Source organism: Hemitrygon akajei, chromosome 16, assembly GCF_048418815.1.
Source record: "Hemitrygon akajei chromosome 16, sHemAka1.3, whole genome shotgun sequence".
Taxonomy (NCBI): domain Eukaryota; kingdom Metazoa; phylum Chordata; class Chondrichthyes; order Myliobatiformes; family Dasyatidae; genus Hemitrygon; species Hemitrygon akajei.
The window spans coordinates 27,966,731-27,982,834 of NC_133139.1; the positions used below are offsets into that span (position 1 = coordinate 27,966,731).

At 44.8% G+C, this 16,104-nt stretch overlaps 1 protein-coding gene across 4 annotated transcripts in view; it reads right to left on the reverse strand.

Annotated features, from left to right (window-relative positions):
- Positions 1–16,104, reverse strand: part of ano8b (anoctamin 8b) — a 124,879-nt gene that overhangs the window by 32,830 nt on the left and 75,945 nt on the right. For 3 of the 4 annotated variants that reach the window (XM_073068531.1, XM_073068534.1, XM_073068535.1), the window contains 4 exons: positions 12,028–12,154; positions 8,825–8,880; positions 569–643; positions 138–293 (listed from right to left, as the gene is read on the reverse strand). In XM_073068531.1, coding sequence (XP_072924632.1) covers positions 138–293; positions 569–643; positions 8,825–8,880; positions 12,028–12,154 — 414 coding nt within the window. The remainder of the gene's footprint in view (positions 1–137; positions 294–568; positions 644–8,824; positions 8,881–12,027; positions 12,155–16,104) is intronic. The other variant, XM_073068532.1, reaches the window with a different exon arrangement.

Sequence of the window (16,104 nt, forward strand, 5' to 3'; positions counted from 1 at the left end):
GTTATCTAGGTGGGCAGTAGAAGTGGCACCTAGCAACATTGCCAGAAGTCACATTGAAAGAAAGTTTGTTAGTGGCATGGCCTAGATTGGCCCAGCCTGTATCACAGCATGCAGCGGCAAGCCAAGGACATCTGTACTTTGCCGATAAACCACCGAGAGCAGACAGTGGAGATTCTCATCAACAGGTTTCGCTTGAAGATGAGGAAGAGATAGACTTTGAGAAGGAAGTACGGGAGGAGGGCATCTTTAGCCTGCCGCAAAAGGCTTTTACTCAGAGAGAAGATTAGTAACATCTGCAGAGGAGAGAGGAGAGAGAAACATGAGGGAAACAAAGATGAACCATGGTGACTTACAACCGTTTGCCACCACTCCCCTGGGCGAAGGAACAAACAGCAATACCACAGCTTGCAACAACCTCACGGACTGCTGACTTCAAATGCACAACCTCTGGCTGTCATTACCTAGTTTTACAGCACAGGAGCAGGCCACTCAGCCACTCATCCTCACGCTAGCCAGTTCGCCCAGAGGTGGACACGTGCAGTGCAAAATGTGTGAATCGAGGCCTTACCTCCTTGAGACGCTCCATGTCTTTGAGGTAGAATCCAATGTAGAAAAGGCTGAGATAGGAATTTACAAACTGAAACTGGGGGGGAAGAAATAAAATAAAAGATTATGCCGAGTTCTGCCCAGGTATTAACCATAGAGATTAACCCCGCCCTCACTCATTACCCCACCCACTAAGAGTGAATGTATTATCCAGAACTGGCAGTCATTTTCACAACATCTTTCACAAAGAACTTTTTAAAGTATAGTCACTTTGATTTTGAAATTCTGAGATTTACGTCATTATTGGTTGTAGTTTATATCGGCCTCTCAGTTTCATGTGATTTTCTTTCTTGTTGCTGATTGGCGGGTGAGCGATGTGTTACTTTTTGCATGAGGGAGGGTTTGGAGATCTGGGGCCTGATGTCCTTGTTGCTGTTTTCCTGTGCCAGCGACCTGTTCGTTATGTGTGTGCGAGGGTGGGGTTGGGGACTTGCTGCTATTGTCACAATTCTTTTTTGTGAAGGAGAGGGCGGGGGGGGGGGGTGTTTGATGTTATTGTCGCTGCTCTTTATTGCGAGGGTGGGGGTTTGGGCTAATTGATGTTCTAGCTGCCGTTTTCTGGGTGGGTGATCAGTTAGTTTTTGTGCAAGAGCGCGGGTTAGGGGTTTGGGGTCTGATATTCCAGTTGCTATTATCTGTGTGGGCAAGGTGTTTCTTTCTGTGCAAGGGAGGAGTTGTACAGTTTTTCTTTTTTCGTTCTCTGTGGGGGGGGGGCTGACGTCTTTTCTTTGAACAACTCGCATCGTTTTCTGTATTTCATAACTATCTGGAGAAGTTGAATATCAGAGTGTATCGTACATGCATACTTTGACAATAAAATGATCCTTTGAATCTTTGTTGTATAAATCTGTATATGAATCTGTCAAATTGAAAATACACAGACAATTATACAAATAAAGCTCTCATACTCAGTGAGAAGCTACCAGATGATGCATCTTTTTTTACGATGGGATAACACTTGGGTTTTCAGCTGTAAACCCAGGTACACATTCAGTACAGACATTGAGCTTCTCGGCAGTGAGGTCTAATTTATCAAGGGTGTTAGAGCCAGAATCCAGAAGCAGTCAGATACAACAACAAGATAATCATGAGGAGGGGTCATAAGGGTCAGCCAGCCAGAACACAGTGTGTAATGGAGACTGAAGGAGAGGCAAGGTCAGTGCAGACAGGGTCACTGACAGGGTCAGTGGTGGTGGGAGTGACATGGAAACATGCCACCGGCTGAAACAAGGAAAGCACAGTGCACAATGTGACATATTCACAGACTCTATCCCACCAGTCTGTGAGATTTTCACAGACTCTGTCTCACCGCAGTGTAGGATAATCACAGACTCTGTTTCACCAGTGTGGGATAATCACAGAATCCATCACAGTACAGTGTGGAATAATCACATACTCTGTCCCACCACAGTGTGAGACATTCACAGGCTCTGTCCCACCACCACGTGTGTGAGATTATCACAGACATTGTCCCAGCACCATGCGGGAGATTCACAGACTCTGTCCAAAGAATGTGTGAGACATTCACAGACTCAGTCTCTGATTATTCCACACTGTGGTGGGACAGAGTCTGTGAACGTCTCACACGGTCGTAGGACATAGTCTCTGATTATTCCACACTGTGGTGGGACAATGTCCTACGACCGTGTGAGATTTTCACAGACTCTGCCCCAGCACCATGTGCGGAATCACAGACTCTGCCCCACCACCTGTGAGATCATCACAGACTCTGTCCCACCACCGTGTGGGATAATAACTAGCAAGAAATAACAAGATAAAAGAGTCCTTAAATAAGTATAGTTATCCCGTTTTGTTCAGAGGCCTGTTGGTTGAGGGGTAGTAATTGTTCTTGAACCTGGTTGTGGGAGTCCTGAGGCACTTCTATCTTTTATCCATTGGCAGCAGTGAGAAATAAGCATGTCCCGGGTTGAGACAATCTTTGATGTTGCTTAGAACTGCCCACAATACTCCAAATTAGATCTCACCAATGTCTTATACAACTTCAACATACAATCCCAACTCCTGATTTATGAAGGCCAACATCCCCAAAGCTCCCTTTGCAGCCCTATCAACCTGTGACACCACTTTCAAGGAATTCAAGATCTCTATTCCCAGATCCCTCAGTGCCACCACATTCCTCAGTACCCTACCACTCTCCTGTTATGTTCTACCTGGTTTGTCCTCCCAAAGTTCAACATCTCACACTTGTTTGTCTTAAATTCTATCTGCCATTTTCAGCCCATTTTTCCAGCTGGTCCAGATGAAGTGTCTAGGCCTGAAATGTTGAGTGTTTATTCTTTCCCATGGATGCTGCCTGGCTTGCCAAGTTCCTCCATTTAATAACCTCCTTTGCTGTCACTACACCCCCACTAGCCTTGGTGCTATCTGCAAATCTGCTGATCTAGCTTACCACATCATTATCCAGATCGTCGACGTAGATGACAAATAACAACTGACCCAGCACTGATCCCTGTGGCACTCCACTAGTCACAGGCCTCCAGTCAGAGAGACAACCCTCTACTACCAATCTCTGGCTTCTCCCACAAAGGCAAAATCTAATCCAATTTTCCAAGCGACGGAACCTTCTTGACCAATCCCCCCCATGAGGGACCTTATCAAAAGCCTTGCTAAAATCCATGTAGATAACATCCACTACTTTGCCTTCAGTTTTCCTGGTAAGTTACCCAAAAAACTCTGTAAGATTGGTTGGATGTGACCTATCACGTACAAAGCCATGTTGACTATCTCAGTCCTTGTCTATCTAAATATATATCTGACCCCTTAGAATACTTTCTGATAACTTCCCACTACTTAACTTGAAACTTATGCCATTTTAATCACAAGATACAAAGCATTCTCCTACACAAACTTCTGTTACCTGCCCTGTCTCATTCCACAACAGATCTAGTATCACGCTCTCTCTAGTTGGGTGCTCTATGTACTGATTAAGGAAGAGTTCCTGAACACATTTGACAAGTTCTATCCCATCCAGCCCTTTGTGGGAGTCCCAGTCAATATGTGAAACAGTCTGCAATCTCTCTACAAATTTGGTTCTCTGAATCCGTCAGACTGTCGGCTGGTCTATAATATAATCCCATTAACGTGGTCACCCTGTTCTTATTCCTCAGTTCCACCCGTATAGCCTCAGTGGATGAATTCCCCAGCCAGTCCTGGTTAGTAATGTCACCTCTCCCGCTTTAATCCCTCCCACTGTATCACAGCCAAAACAAGAGAATCATGCAACAGCGAGCTGCTAGTCCTACCCTTCCTGCAACCAAGTCTCACTAATGGCTACAATGTCATAACTTCACATGCCGATCCAGGCCCTAAATTCATTCACCTTTCCTCCAATACTCCTTCCATTGAAAAATACCCAACAATATACACAAAAGGATGACAGGGAGATCTCATTGAAACCTTTCGAATGTTGAAAGGCCTGGACAGAGTTGATGTGGAAAGGATATTTCCCATGGTAGGGGAGTTTAAGACAGGAGGGCACAGCCTCAGAGGGTTGCCCTTTCAAAACAAATGTGGATAAATTTCTTTTGCCAAAGGGTGATGAATTTGTAGGATTTGTTGCCACAGGCAGCGTGGAGGCCAGGCAGCAGGGTGTATTTAAGGCAGAGGTTGATCAGTTCTTGATTGGACGTGACATCGAAGGTTGTGGGAAGAATACCAGTAACTGGGGTTGAGGAGGAGAAAAGAAAAGGCTCAGCCATGATTGAATGGCGGGGCAGACTCAGTGGGACAGATGACCTAATTCTGCTCCTATGCCTCATGGTCTAACTCAGATCATTAGTTCCACCATGCTCAATCTTTCAATTCCTAGAGGCTTAACAACATCTTTGCCCAAAACCATTCCGCTATCTGCCATGGTCCACTGGTTCCCATCTGCCTGCAACTCTACTGTAACCACCCTGCGCCTATGCAAACCCTTCTGCGAGGATATTTGTCCCCCTCTAGTTCAGGTGCAAACCATCCCTTCTGCACAGGTTCCACCTTCCCTGGGAGAGAGCCTAAAGATCCTAAAATCTGAAGCCCTCCCTCCTGCACCATCTCCTTAGCCACGTGTTAAACTGTACGATCTTCCTAATTCTTGGGACACTAGCACGTGGTACGGGTAGCAATGCTGAGATCTTAACCCTGGAGGTCCTTTCCTTTAACTGGGCACCTAACACCCTGACCTCACTTTGCAGGATTTTGTCACCTTTCTTACCCCACGTCATTGGCACTGACATGGGCCACCACCTCTTACTGCTCCTCTCCTCACGTAAGAATGCTGTGGATCCAATCTGAGATGTCCCTGACCCTGGCACCCAGGGGGCAACATACCACCCAGGAATCTTGTTCTTTTCCACAGAACCTCCTACCTTTCCCTTAACCAACGAGTCCCCATCACTGCAGCTCACCTCTTATTCCCACTTCCCTTCTGAGCCACAGAGCTAGACTCAGCGCCAGAAACCCGATCACTGTGGATTTCTGCTGCTCAGCTATCCTCCCCCAGCAGTACCAAACATGGAGGGGAAAGGCCACAGGGGTAGCTCTGCACTGGCTGCCTAGCTCCTTTCCCCTGGCTGGCAGTCACCTGCATCCTACACCTGGGTGCAACCAACTCCCTGTATCACCTGTTGATCAACCCCTCAGCCTCCTGAATGATCTGGAGTTTATCCAACTCCAGCTCCATTTCCTTAACGTGGTGTGAAAGTAGCTGCAGCTGAATGCACTTCTTGCAGGTGTAGTCATCAGGGAGAGTGGCGGTCTCCCTGCCTTCCCACATCACGAACGAGCAGCATTCTACCATCCTGCCTGGCATCCCTACTGTTCTAACTGTGCAACAGGAAAGAAAAATTAAACTAGAAAAACAAATCACCGCCTCTCCTTGCCAAAGCCTCTACGACCCGAAGCCTGAACTCCCCGCTCTAACACTGGTCCACTCAAACAATGACCACTCCCACAATGACTGCTCCACTTAAACTTACTTCTATTGGTCCTTGCCAGGTGCCTGAGGTGCACAATCCAATGTCTCCAAGGAAACTGCAATGTGCAGAATGTCTCGACTGCCCCCACTCGCTTCTTTTGAAATCTCTCTCCCGCTACACAATTCAATGTCACCAAACAAACTGCGGTGTGCAGGATATCTCAACTGCCCCCACTCGCTCCTTTACAGACACATTCATGGAGGCAGGAGTGAATTTCTCAGCCCGAGGTCACAGCGGGCAGTGCTCTGGGAGTCATTAGGTCTGATCATAGCTTCACATCTTCTATTGGCTGGGCTGAATGTCAAATGTCAAATGCCTTTAATTTTATCCAAAGCGGTAACTTACACTGCTGCCTTGCCACGCCCAGATCAGAATTACAGGGTCACCGGGGAACCATCTCCTTTCATCCCTTTGACCCAAAGAGATGAAATTAAACTCTTCTCTCTGCACCACCAATTTCCTCACCCATCCTCTATCCCCCCCCCCCCCCCCCCACCATTTCCTCTGGCATTCTAGCAGGACTTCATTACTGTTCCTGCTGTGACCCTGTCACCACTGCTCTGAGCTTTGGGAAGTGACCAGGATCAGAGCAGGCATTTGGGCAGAGGAGATTTAAATTCACTTCTCGGCAGGTTGGGGTTGGTATCACGGACAGAGTCAGAGATAGAGCATAGACAGGGGCTCTTCAGCCCACCGAATCAGCCACTCCACTTACACTTTCCTTAAACAAACCCTATTTTTTAGCTCTCTCAACTTCCCTTATATTCCACCATTCGGGACAATTTGCAGCTGCCAACTGCACAGCTTTGGCATGTGGGAGGAAACCGGAACTCCTACAGGACATCCACTCGGTCGCAGGGAAAACATGCAGCACCCAAGGGCAGGATTGAACCCGGGACCCGGGTCTCTGGTGCTGTGAAACAGCAACTCCGCTGGCTGTGGTACTCCAACCTTCCCAATCACGCTGACAGCAGGTGCCCTAGAAAATCGGGAGGGGAAGGGGGGCAGTTATGACGTGAGTCGCAAGGGCTCCACGCTTCGTGCCAGAAAGCGAGAGCTTTGTGCCAAAGATTTTCCTCTGACTCAGACTCACTCCAACTGGTCCTCACTCAGCCTTGCTCCTACCCCCAGCCCTACCTGTCAGCTGTTGGTGGGAAAGGTAATAACTATAGTTAACAAAATCACTTTTAAGACCAATGGTGGGTCGATGCTCTCCAAGTGCCTATTTTTCTTCAGGAAGATGCCGAGACTTCAGGTCCAGCCAGAGATTCTTCAGACATTTTATAAATGCTTCATTGAGTCAATATGAACCTACAACATCACGGCACGGTTCAGAACAATGAGCACCGTCAACCTCAGCCCACTCAACAGAATTGTCAGAATAAGTAGTAAAATCATTGGCCAGGAACAAGAATCACTCTGCAGCATCCATAAGAGACGGACAATAAAGGTGGCCCAGCAAAGAGTAGAGGGCATTACACACACACTACACTCTCTTGCCATCTGGACACCGCTACAGGTCCCTGTCCACCAGCAGCAGACACCCTCATCCAGTTTGTGCCTTCCTCCATTTGCCTCCTCAACACCCAAATTTGAATCTATAGTCTGTATAGCACCTTTGACAGTAAAAAGTCAGCTTTGTTATGTCTATTTGTATTTTAAATCACATGCATTAATTTTTAGTACTTATTATCTATTGTGAGTATTTTATATAGTGTTTTACTATATGTAGTGTGGTGGTGTGTATCATAAGCTCTGTGATGTTGTTTTTACCACTGCACAAAGTTCCTCACGGAAAATAAAGTGAATTGAATTGAATTAGTATCCACCCCCGACCTGCACCACATAGGAACAGAGAGGGTGTCTGTCAGCTGTGGGAGGAACTAGAGATCACACTGCACTGTCCCAAAATCCAAAGCATTTACATTCCTTCAGCTCCTTTCACATCCTCAGGATGTCCCAAGTCACTTTACAGCCAAGGGAGGACTGTTGAAATGTGGTGCTGGTGTAATTCGGGAATCTTCCAATCCCATAACATCTACAGCCAAGGGAAGACTGTTGAAATGTGGTGCTGGTGTAATTCAGGAATCTTCCAATCCCATAACATCTACAGCCAAGGGAAGACTGTTGAAATGTGGTGCTGGTGTAATTCAGGAATCTTCCAATCCCATAACATCTACAGCCAAGGGAGGACTGTTGAAATGTGGTGCTGGTGTAATTCAGGAATCTTCCAATCCCATAACATCTACAGCCAAGGGAAGACTGTTGAAATGTGGTGCTGGTGTAATTCAGGAATCTTCCAATCCCATAACATCTACAGCCAAGGGAGGACTGTTGAAATGTGGTGCTGGTGTAATTCAGGAATCTTCCAATCCCATAACATCTACAGCCAAGGGAAGACTGTTGAAATGTGGTGCTGGTGTAATTCAGGAATCTTCCAATCCCATAACATCTACAGCCAAGGGAGGACTGTTGAAATGTGGTGCTGGTGTAATTCAGGAATCTTCCAATCCCATAACATCTACAGCCAAGGGAAGACTGTTGAAATGTGGTGCTGGTGTAATTCAGGAATCTTCCAATCCCATAACATCTACAGCCAAGGGAGGACTGTTGAAATGTGGTGCTGGTGTAATTCAGGAATCTTCCAATCCCATAACATCTACAGCCAAGGGAAGACTGTTGAAATGTGGTGCTGGTGTAATTCAGGAATCTTCCAATCCCATAACATCTACAGCCAAGGGAGGACTGTTGAAATGTGGTGCTGGTGTAATTCAGGAATCTTCCAATCCCATAACATCTACAGCCAAGGAGGACAAGAGCAGCAGGCACAAGGGAATACCCACGTACAAGTCACAGGCCACGCTGACTGGGATACACTGTACTGCACATCATCAGTCTTACACATCACCGGGTCTAAATGCCACAACGCCCTCCCTAAAGCCTTCTCAAGGACAATTAGGGGTGGGCAATGAATGTTGACTTTGTGGCCAATGCCTACATCCCTTGGATGAACAGACTGGCAGCCTACACGTAGAGCGAACAACCAGACAGCCTACATGTAGAGCGAACAACCAGACAGCCACATTATAATGACCAGAATCGCCCCCGTTTGTTTTAGAACCTTGATTGATGTATGAATGTTGGTTGGAACACCGGAAGAAGCCCCTGTTCCTCTTTATGATAAAGTACAAGGGATATTTATGCCGACTTGAATGAACTTTTAGAAAGCGAATACTTACCAAAACTAGTTTAATGATGAGGTGTTTCTCATAGGCACTCTGTAAACGGTAATTCTCTGCAAAGAAAGGAGATAGAAGAACACGACTGAGAGATGGTTGGGGAGACAAGACTGTGAATCATTGGAAACAGTAGCTGTAGTAATGAGACAAAGCCTAGTGCAACAGCCAATCTCCCTGCAATATTTCCTCTATAACCACTCAGACCATGAGATGACAGAATAGTCTGCTCAGTCCTAATAGTTCAGACGTATGACCAAGACAAGATGAGATGCTGCATGGTTTAAAGATAAGCAGATACCCAAAATCACCACAAACTAACGAAAACAAGCTGAGTTTGTGGTCTAAAAGGCAGGAGGTGCAATTAAGACTTCAGGGACCTGACTGCTCTGTAAAACAGGCAGAGGCTATTTGACTGTCTAACCTTCTTCCATCATTCACACTGATTCCCATAACTAATAGAACTTCAGGGCCTGTGGTCAGCCCCCTTATTCCACAGAATTCTCTGGAACTGATTCCCAGCACCTACAACCAACCAAGGACCAGGGAAGAGATTCCAATTATCACACTTTTAGTGGGAGCAGCCTGCCTTTAGTTTCCAGTCACGCCCCTTTGGGATGGTGGGGTAGTAGTTAGAGTGATGGTAGTACAGCGGCTGCGATCAGTGATCAGGGTTCAATTCCCACTGCTGCCTATGTACTACCCTGAGATTCATTTTCTTGCAGGCATTCACAGTAGAACAATGAAAAATAGCAGCATCAATGAAAAACTACACGCAAAGGCTGACAATGTGATAAAGACGACAAACAATAAAAAACAATAAATAAATGAGTAAATAAATACTGAGAACATGAGTTGTAGAGTCTTGAAAGTGAGTCCATAGGTTGTGTTCAGAGATTAGGTCAGTGTTGTGAAGTTGTCCACACTAATTCAACAGCCCAATGGTTGATGGGAACTTTAGTTGTGCTCTCCAATAGTCCATCTTTGCTGGAACCCAGTAATATTTTCCTACAGCTGAAGAAGCCCATTCAGGTGGCCACAACTCACGGTGGACTCTTCATCACCCGCCTATCCTGTCCCAATCACCTTCAATCCATGTCTTCTGGCCACTGACTGCCCAGCCATTGGAAAATATACTCCTTCTTTACTGAACTAAACCCCTGTGATTTGAACACTTGATTACATCTCCCCTTGACTTTCCCTCCGTCGAGAAGAACAATCCCAGCTTCTCCATTCTCTTTGTCACTAAAGTATAATGCAACATTTTGGAAATACTAAGCTAGCCAGGCAGCATCTGCAGGAAGAGAAACAGGTTTAACATTTCAGGTCAAAGACCCTTCTGCAACATTAACCGTTTCCCTTTCCACATGACATGTTGGCCTAACATGTTGACTTCTTCCAGCACTTTGGGTGTTGTTTCTGAAAGACCATAAGGCCATTAGATATAGGAGCAGAAGTAGGCCATTCGGCCCATCGAGTCTCCTCCACCATTCAATCATGGGCTGATCCAATTCTTCCAGTCAAATCCACTCCCATGCTTTCACCCCATACCCTTTGATGCCCAGGCTAATCAAGAATCTATCTATCTCTGCCTTAAATACACCCAATGACTTGGCCTCCACAGCCGCTCGTGGCAACAAATTCCACAGATTTACCACCCTCTGACTAAAGTAATTTCTCCGTATCTCAGTTCTAAAAGGACGTCCTTCAATCCTGAAGTGTTGCCCTCTTGTCCTAGAATCCCCTACATGGGAAATAACTTTGCCATATCTAATCTGTTCAGGCCTTTTAACATTTGGAATGTTTCTATGAGATTCCCCCTCATCCTCCTGAACTCCAGGGAATACAGCCCAAGAGCTGCCAGACGTTCCTCATACGGTAACCCTTTCATTCCTGGAATCATTCTCATGAATCTTCTCTGAACCCTCTCCAATGTCAGTATATCCTTTCTAAAATAAGGAGCCCAAAACTGCACACAGTACTCCAAGTGTGGTCTCACGAGTGCCTTATAGAGCTTCAACATCACATCCCTGCTCTTATATTCTATACCTCTAGAAATGAATGCCAACATTGCATTTGCATTCTTCACAACCGACTCAACCTGCAGGTTAACTTTTAGGGTATCTTGCACAAGGACTCCCAAGTCTCTTTGCATCTCTGCATTTTGAATTCTCTCCCATCTAAATAATAGTCTGTCCATTTATTTATTCCACTAAAGTGTATGACCATACACTTTCCAACATTGTATTTCATTTGCCACTTCTTTGCCCATTCCCCTAAACTACCTAAGTCTCTCTGCAGGCTCTCTGTTTTCTCAACACTACCCGCTCCTCCACCTATCTTTGTATCATTGGTGCGTGGCCAAATGGATAAGGCATCAGTCTAGTTATCTGAAGGCTGCTAGTTCCAGCCTTAGCTGAGGCAGCATGTTGTGTCCTTGAGCAAGGCACTTAACCACACATTGCTCTGCGACGACACTGGTGCCAAGTTGTATGGGTCCTTATGCCCTTCCCTTGGACAACTGCAGGTCTTCCATACAACCTTGCCCAGGCCTCAGTCATCATCGAAAATTGATGGACAGCCCAAGAAAGAAAGAAAGATCATAGGCAAATTTAGCCACAAATCCCTTAATACCATAGTCCAAATCATTGTAAAATCACTGTAAATACATCGTAAAAAATAACGGTCCCAACACTGATCCCTGTAGAGCTCCACTACTAACCAGCAGCCAGCCAGAACAGGATCCCTTTATTCCCACTCTCTGTTTTCTGCTGACCAGCCAATACTCCACCCATGCATGTAACTTCCTTGTAATTCCATGGGCTTTTATCTTGTTACGCAGTCTCATGTGTGGCACCTTGTCAAAGGCCTTCTGAAAATCCAAGTACACCACGTCTACTGCATCTCCTTTGTCTACCCTGTTTGTAATTTGCTCAAACAATTGCAGTAGGTTAGTCAGGCAGGATCTTCCTTTCAGGAAACCATGCTGGCCTTGGCCTATCTAAAATATAACTCTTTTCTCTTTCGACAACTGTTGCTTGTCCTGCTGAGAGCTTCCAGTGTTGTTCCAGTTTCAGATTTGCAGCACCTGTAATGTGTTGTTCTTCAACTAAATTCTAACTTTGATTCAAAACTAAAATCGCAAAAATTACACCTTCAAAGAGAGCATATGCCCTAGGAAGTGGAAGGAGTGAGTTTGCACTTACCCATGTCATTTAACCAATAGGCAATTTTCTTGTAAACATCATCGAGAACTGTAACCACAATAGCCAGTAAGACTTTAGGAAAGTAGGTGACAATCCGAGGCAGTTCTTCGATACTGATCACAAATTCCTGGAATAGAGGAAAACAAAAGGTGTATAAATAAAGGCAACAGGACATGCATTCTCACAGGCTGTGCATGGTGTGGTTTCAGGCACTGTACCCAGTGCATTACTGTTGATAAATTAATACTAAATGTTTTTTATTTCCCATGGAATGCAAGGACACTGAAAAGTGGTCACAGCCACCAAGTTACTACTTGAGCTGCCGTCACTTTTGTAGAAAACATGGCAACTAATTTGTAAACAGACAGGCGACACCATTATCACGAACACAAGCGATCCTGGAGATGCTGGAAATCCAGAGTAACACACACAAAATTCTGGAGGAACTTAGCAGGTCAGGCAGCATCTATGGAGAGGAATAAACAATCAATGCTTGTTATGCTTTGTAACTCCAAGACATAAAACTAATTGAAAGTAAAACACGGAGCCAGGGATAACATGTCTACTTCGCTCTTACTTCAGTGAGGTGCACACATATGATGTGGCAGCTTAATGACGTATGCTATTTACATACTTTTACATTAAACAATTACTTAAATTAACAAGAATGCCTAATCAAATAACATAGTTACAATATTTCTCAAATGTTACCCACACATATATAATATTATATAGTACAACTACTATATAGATATCCACAGCATAGTAAATTTTAAATTGTCCCATTTGGGCCTAAAGATTTATTCACTGTGGAGGATTTCTTATTCTTGTGGGATAACATCTTTCCTGACAAGGGAGATCCTTCTGCTTGTCAGGTGAGGCTTATGGCTATGAATCAGTCTCTGTGTTGGCTGTAGGAGTTGACTCTGGGACTGTAGGAAGTAGTTCTGACAGCTCTGGACACCTTTCTTCTGGATGTGTTGGCATCCTGAACGGTGCACGACAAGCTGCTCGATCTGCCGATCTACCCCAGGCCACCAGACAAAGCTTTCAGCCAACACTTCCATTTTGACCATGTCTAGATGACCGTCATGTAGCTCCTTCAACACCCTCACCTTGGATGGTACAACAACTCTCAAACCCCACACAAGACAAGCCTCATCAAGGGCAAGTTCATCCGGGTGCTGGTATAAATGGGGGAATTGCAATTTCCAGCTATTTTGAGTTGCCATGTAGACCTGAGAGCATGTGGGGTCTTTTCTGTTTTCCCCTTTGATTATCTCTGCTGTAATAGGGAGAATATGTCAATTTGTAAATTTTTCAGTTATTTCCTTATCCAAGGATAAATAGGATAATTCCATCAGCATTTCTCTGATTAGTCATCCTCTCAAATGTTGTCTTGTAATTGTCCCCTCCAAGAAACAGAGCCCATCTCTGCATTCATGTTGCCACAGTTAATGGAACACATTTCTATGGACAGAAGATGGACACCAGTGGTTGATGATCAATAATGAGGGTAAACTCTCCCCCATACAAGTACTGGTTGAAATGTTTTACACCCCAAGCCAGACTCAAGGCCTCTCTGTCAATCTGTGTGTAACTTTCCACTGCCATGGTAAGGGAACGTGATGCAAAGACTATAGGGTGTTCACTTCCATCACTCATAACATGTGACATAACTGCACCTATATCATTAGGCGAGGTGTCACAGGCAAACTTCACTTGACAATGGGGGTCATAATGTGTAAATACAGTGTCTGATGCCACCAGAGGGCGCAGTTTTCAGGTGCTTGGAAGTGGGTACAGAGGAGATGTTAGGGGTCAGTTTTTTACTCAGAGTGGTGAGTGCGTGGAATGGGCTGCTGGTGATGGTGGTGAAGGTGGATACGATAGGGTCTTTTAATAGGCTCCTGGATAGGTAATCGAGCTTAGAAAAATAGAGGGCTATTGGTAACCCTAGGTAATTTCTAAAGTAAGTAAATGTTCAGCACAGCATTGTGGGTCGAAGGGCCTGTATTGTGCTGTAGGTTTTCTATGTTTCTATGTTTCCTTTGTCTTTTGGAAAGCTACCTCACACTGTTTAATCCACTGCCATTTCTTCCCGATCTGCAGTAATGAGTTCAAGGGGTGGAGCACAGTAGCCAAGATTGGAAGGAACCTGTTATAGAAATTGACAAATCCTAAAAATGACCACAGCTATGGCGTGTCCTTTGGCCTTGGGGCATCCACCATTGATTGAAATTGTCAGCACACTTGTGTAATTCCTGTGTGTCAATGGTGTGGCCACAGAAAATAATGCTTAGATTAAAGAATTCATACTTGTTACATCGTGCTTTGAGTACATAATCTTATAATCTTTTTAACACTGTCTTCAGATTTTGTAAATGTTCCGTGTCATATTCACAAGTTACAATGATATCATCCAGGTAACATTGAGTGCCCGGGGCAGCCTTGCAGCACCTGGTCCGTGGCTTTCTGCCAGAGTGCAGGGGCAGATGCTGCTCCACAAATACGGCTACTATTGTGATAAAGCCTTTGGAGAGAGAGTGAAAGACAAGAAACACTTTGTACTCTTCTTCCACCTCCGTCTGTAGGTGGGCCTCAGCTAAGTTCGCTTTGCCTTCTCCCTCCAGAAAGGTTTGCAGAGATATCCTCTATCCTGGGCAGAGAGTATTGATCTACATTCAGTACTGGGTTGATGGTGACCCCAAAGATCCTGACCGACTCATTCTTCTTGGCTACTAGGACCACGGCATTGCCCATGGGTTCCGCTCAACCTGGGAAAGAATTCCTTCAGTCTCCATGTGGATTTAGCTTAATGGCTACTTTATCACAGATAGTATAAGGAACCAGACAGGCTTTGTAAGACTTGAGTGTGGCATTTTCATTTAACACTATTTTACCCTTGATATGTTCAAGTTTTCCAATCCCATCCTTGAACACTGCTGTGGTATCATCCAGTGGCTTTCTTAATTCATCTTTGGTTGACTCTGTTGCAGGGGATGTGGCAGGCAACTGGTGGATGATTCTCCAATCAAGTTGTAGTTGTGTCAGGCAATCACCCGCCCACAATACTGGCTCTCCTGTTTTCACTACATTCAAGTTCAATGTGGCTTGCTGCTGGTTGTATTTCACTGTTACGAATGTCATTCCCAAGGGAGTCATCTTTTCTCCAGTATATCTTCTTAGACATCTGCAGGCTTCAGTTCACTATCTTTCAAATGTCATTCAAATTCATTTTTGGAAAGAATGAAACAGCTAACCCAGTGTCTGATTCCATTTTAATTAATTTGCCATTCTTTTCTGGTGTAAGCCATATTGCTTGTCTCCTGTAAGTTCTCACATTGTAAATCTCAAGGCTACATAGACCTATGTCACTCTCATCATGATCAGACTTTTCATCAACAGCATGCAGATTGGTGCTCTTTTTGAAACTGCATCTTGACTTTTTATCTTACTCTTCCCTGTGCAGTCCATTTATTTTTGTCTGCCCGACATGCACTTTGTATGTGCCCACTTTGTTGCATTTTCTGACCAAGGTTTAAATATACCTTTAAACCTGCGTTGGCCTGGTGTATGTGAGCTCCTGCCACAATGGTAACACAATTTGTTCAGCCAGGTAGGTTTCTGTTTAGATGTTGCAATTCTGTGCATGCTCACTTTCATTTCTGATGGCAACTCAATTGTGTCTCTGGCTGATGTTTCCATAGATACAGCGATTTCAACTGCTCTTTTAAATGTGAGTTGTGCTTCAGTTAGGTGCTGTTTTTGAATGCTTTCTTGTAATGTACTACAAACTACACAATCTCTCAGTGCATCATCAAGCCCATTACCAAACTGGCAATGCTCAGATAATTTCTTCAATTCAGCCATGTAAGCTCCCCTTCCTTTTAATTCCACTTATGAAACCTAAAGTGTTATAATCAACAGCGGTTTTGGTTCTAAATGCACCTATATTATGTTCATGATATCAGCAAAGCTCATTTCAGCTGGTTTGGTTGGAGCAGTCAAACTTCTAAGCAAACTGAATGCTCTTCCACTCATTGCACTTGTTTCTCATCAGCTATTCCATTTCCT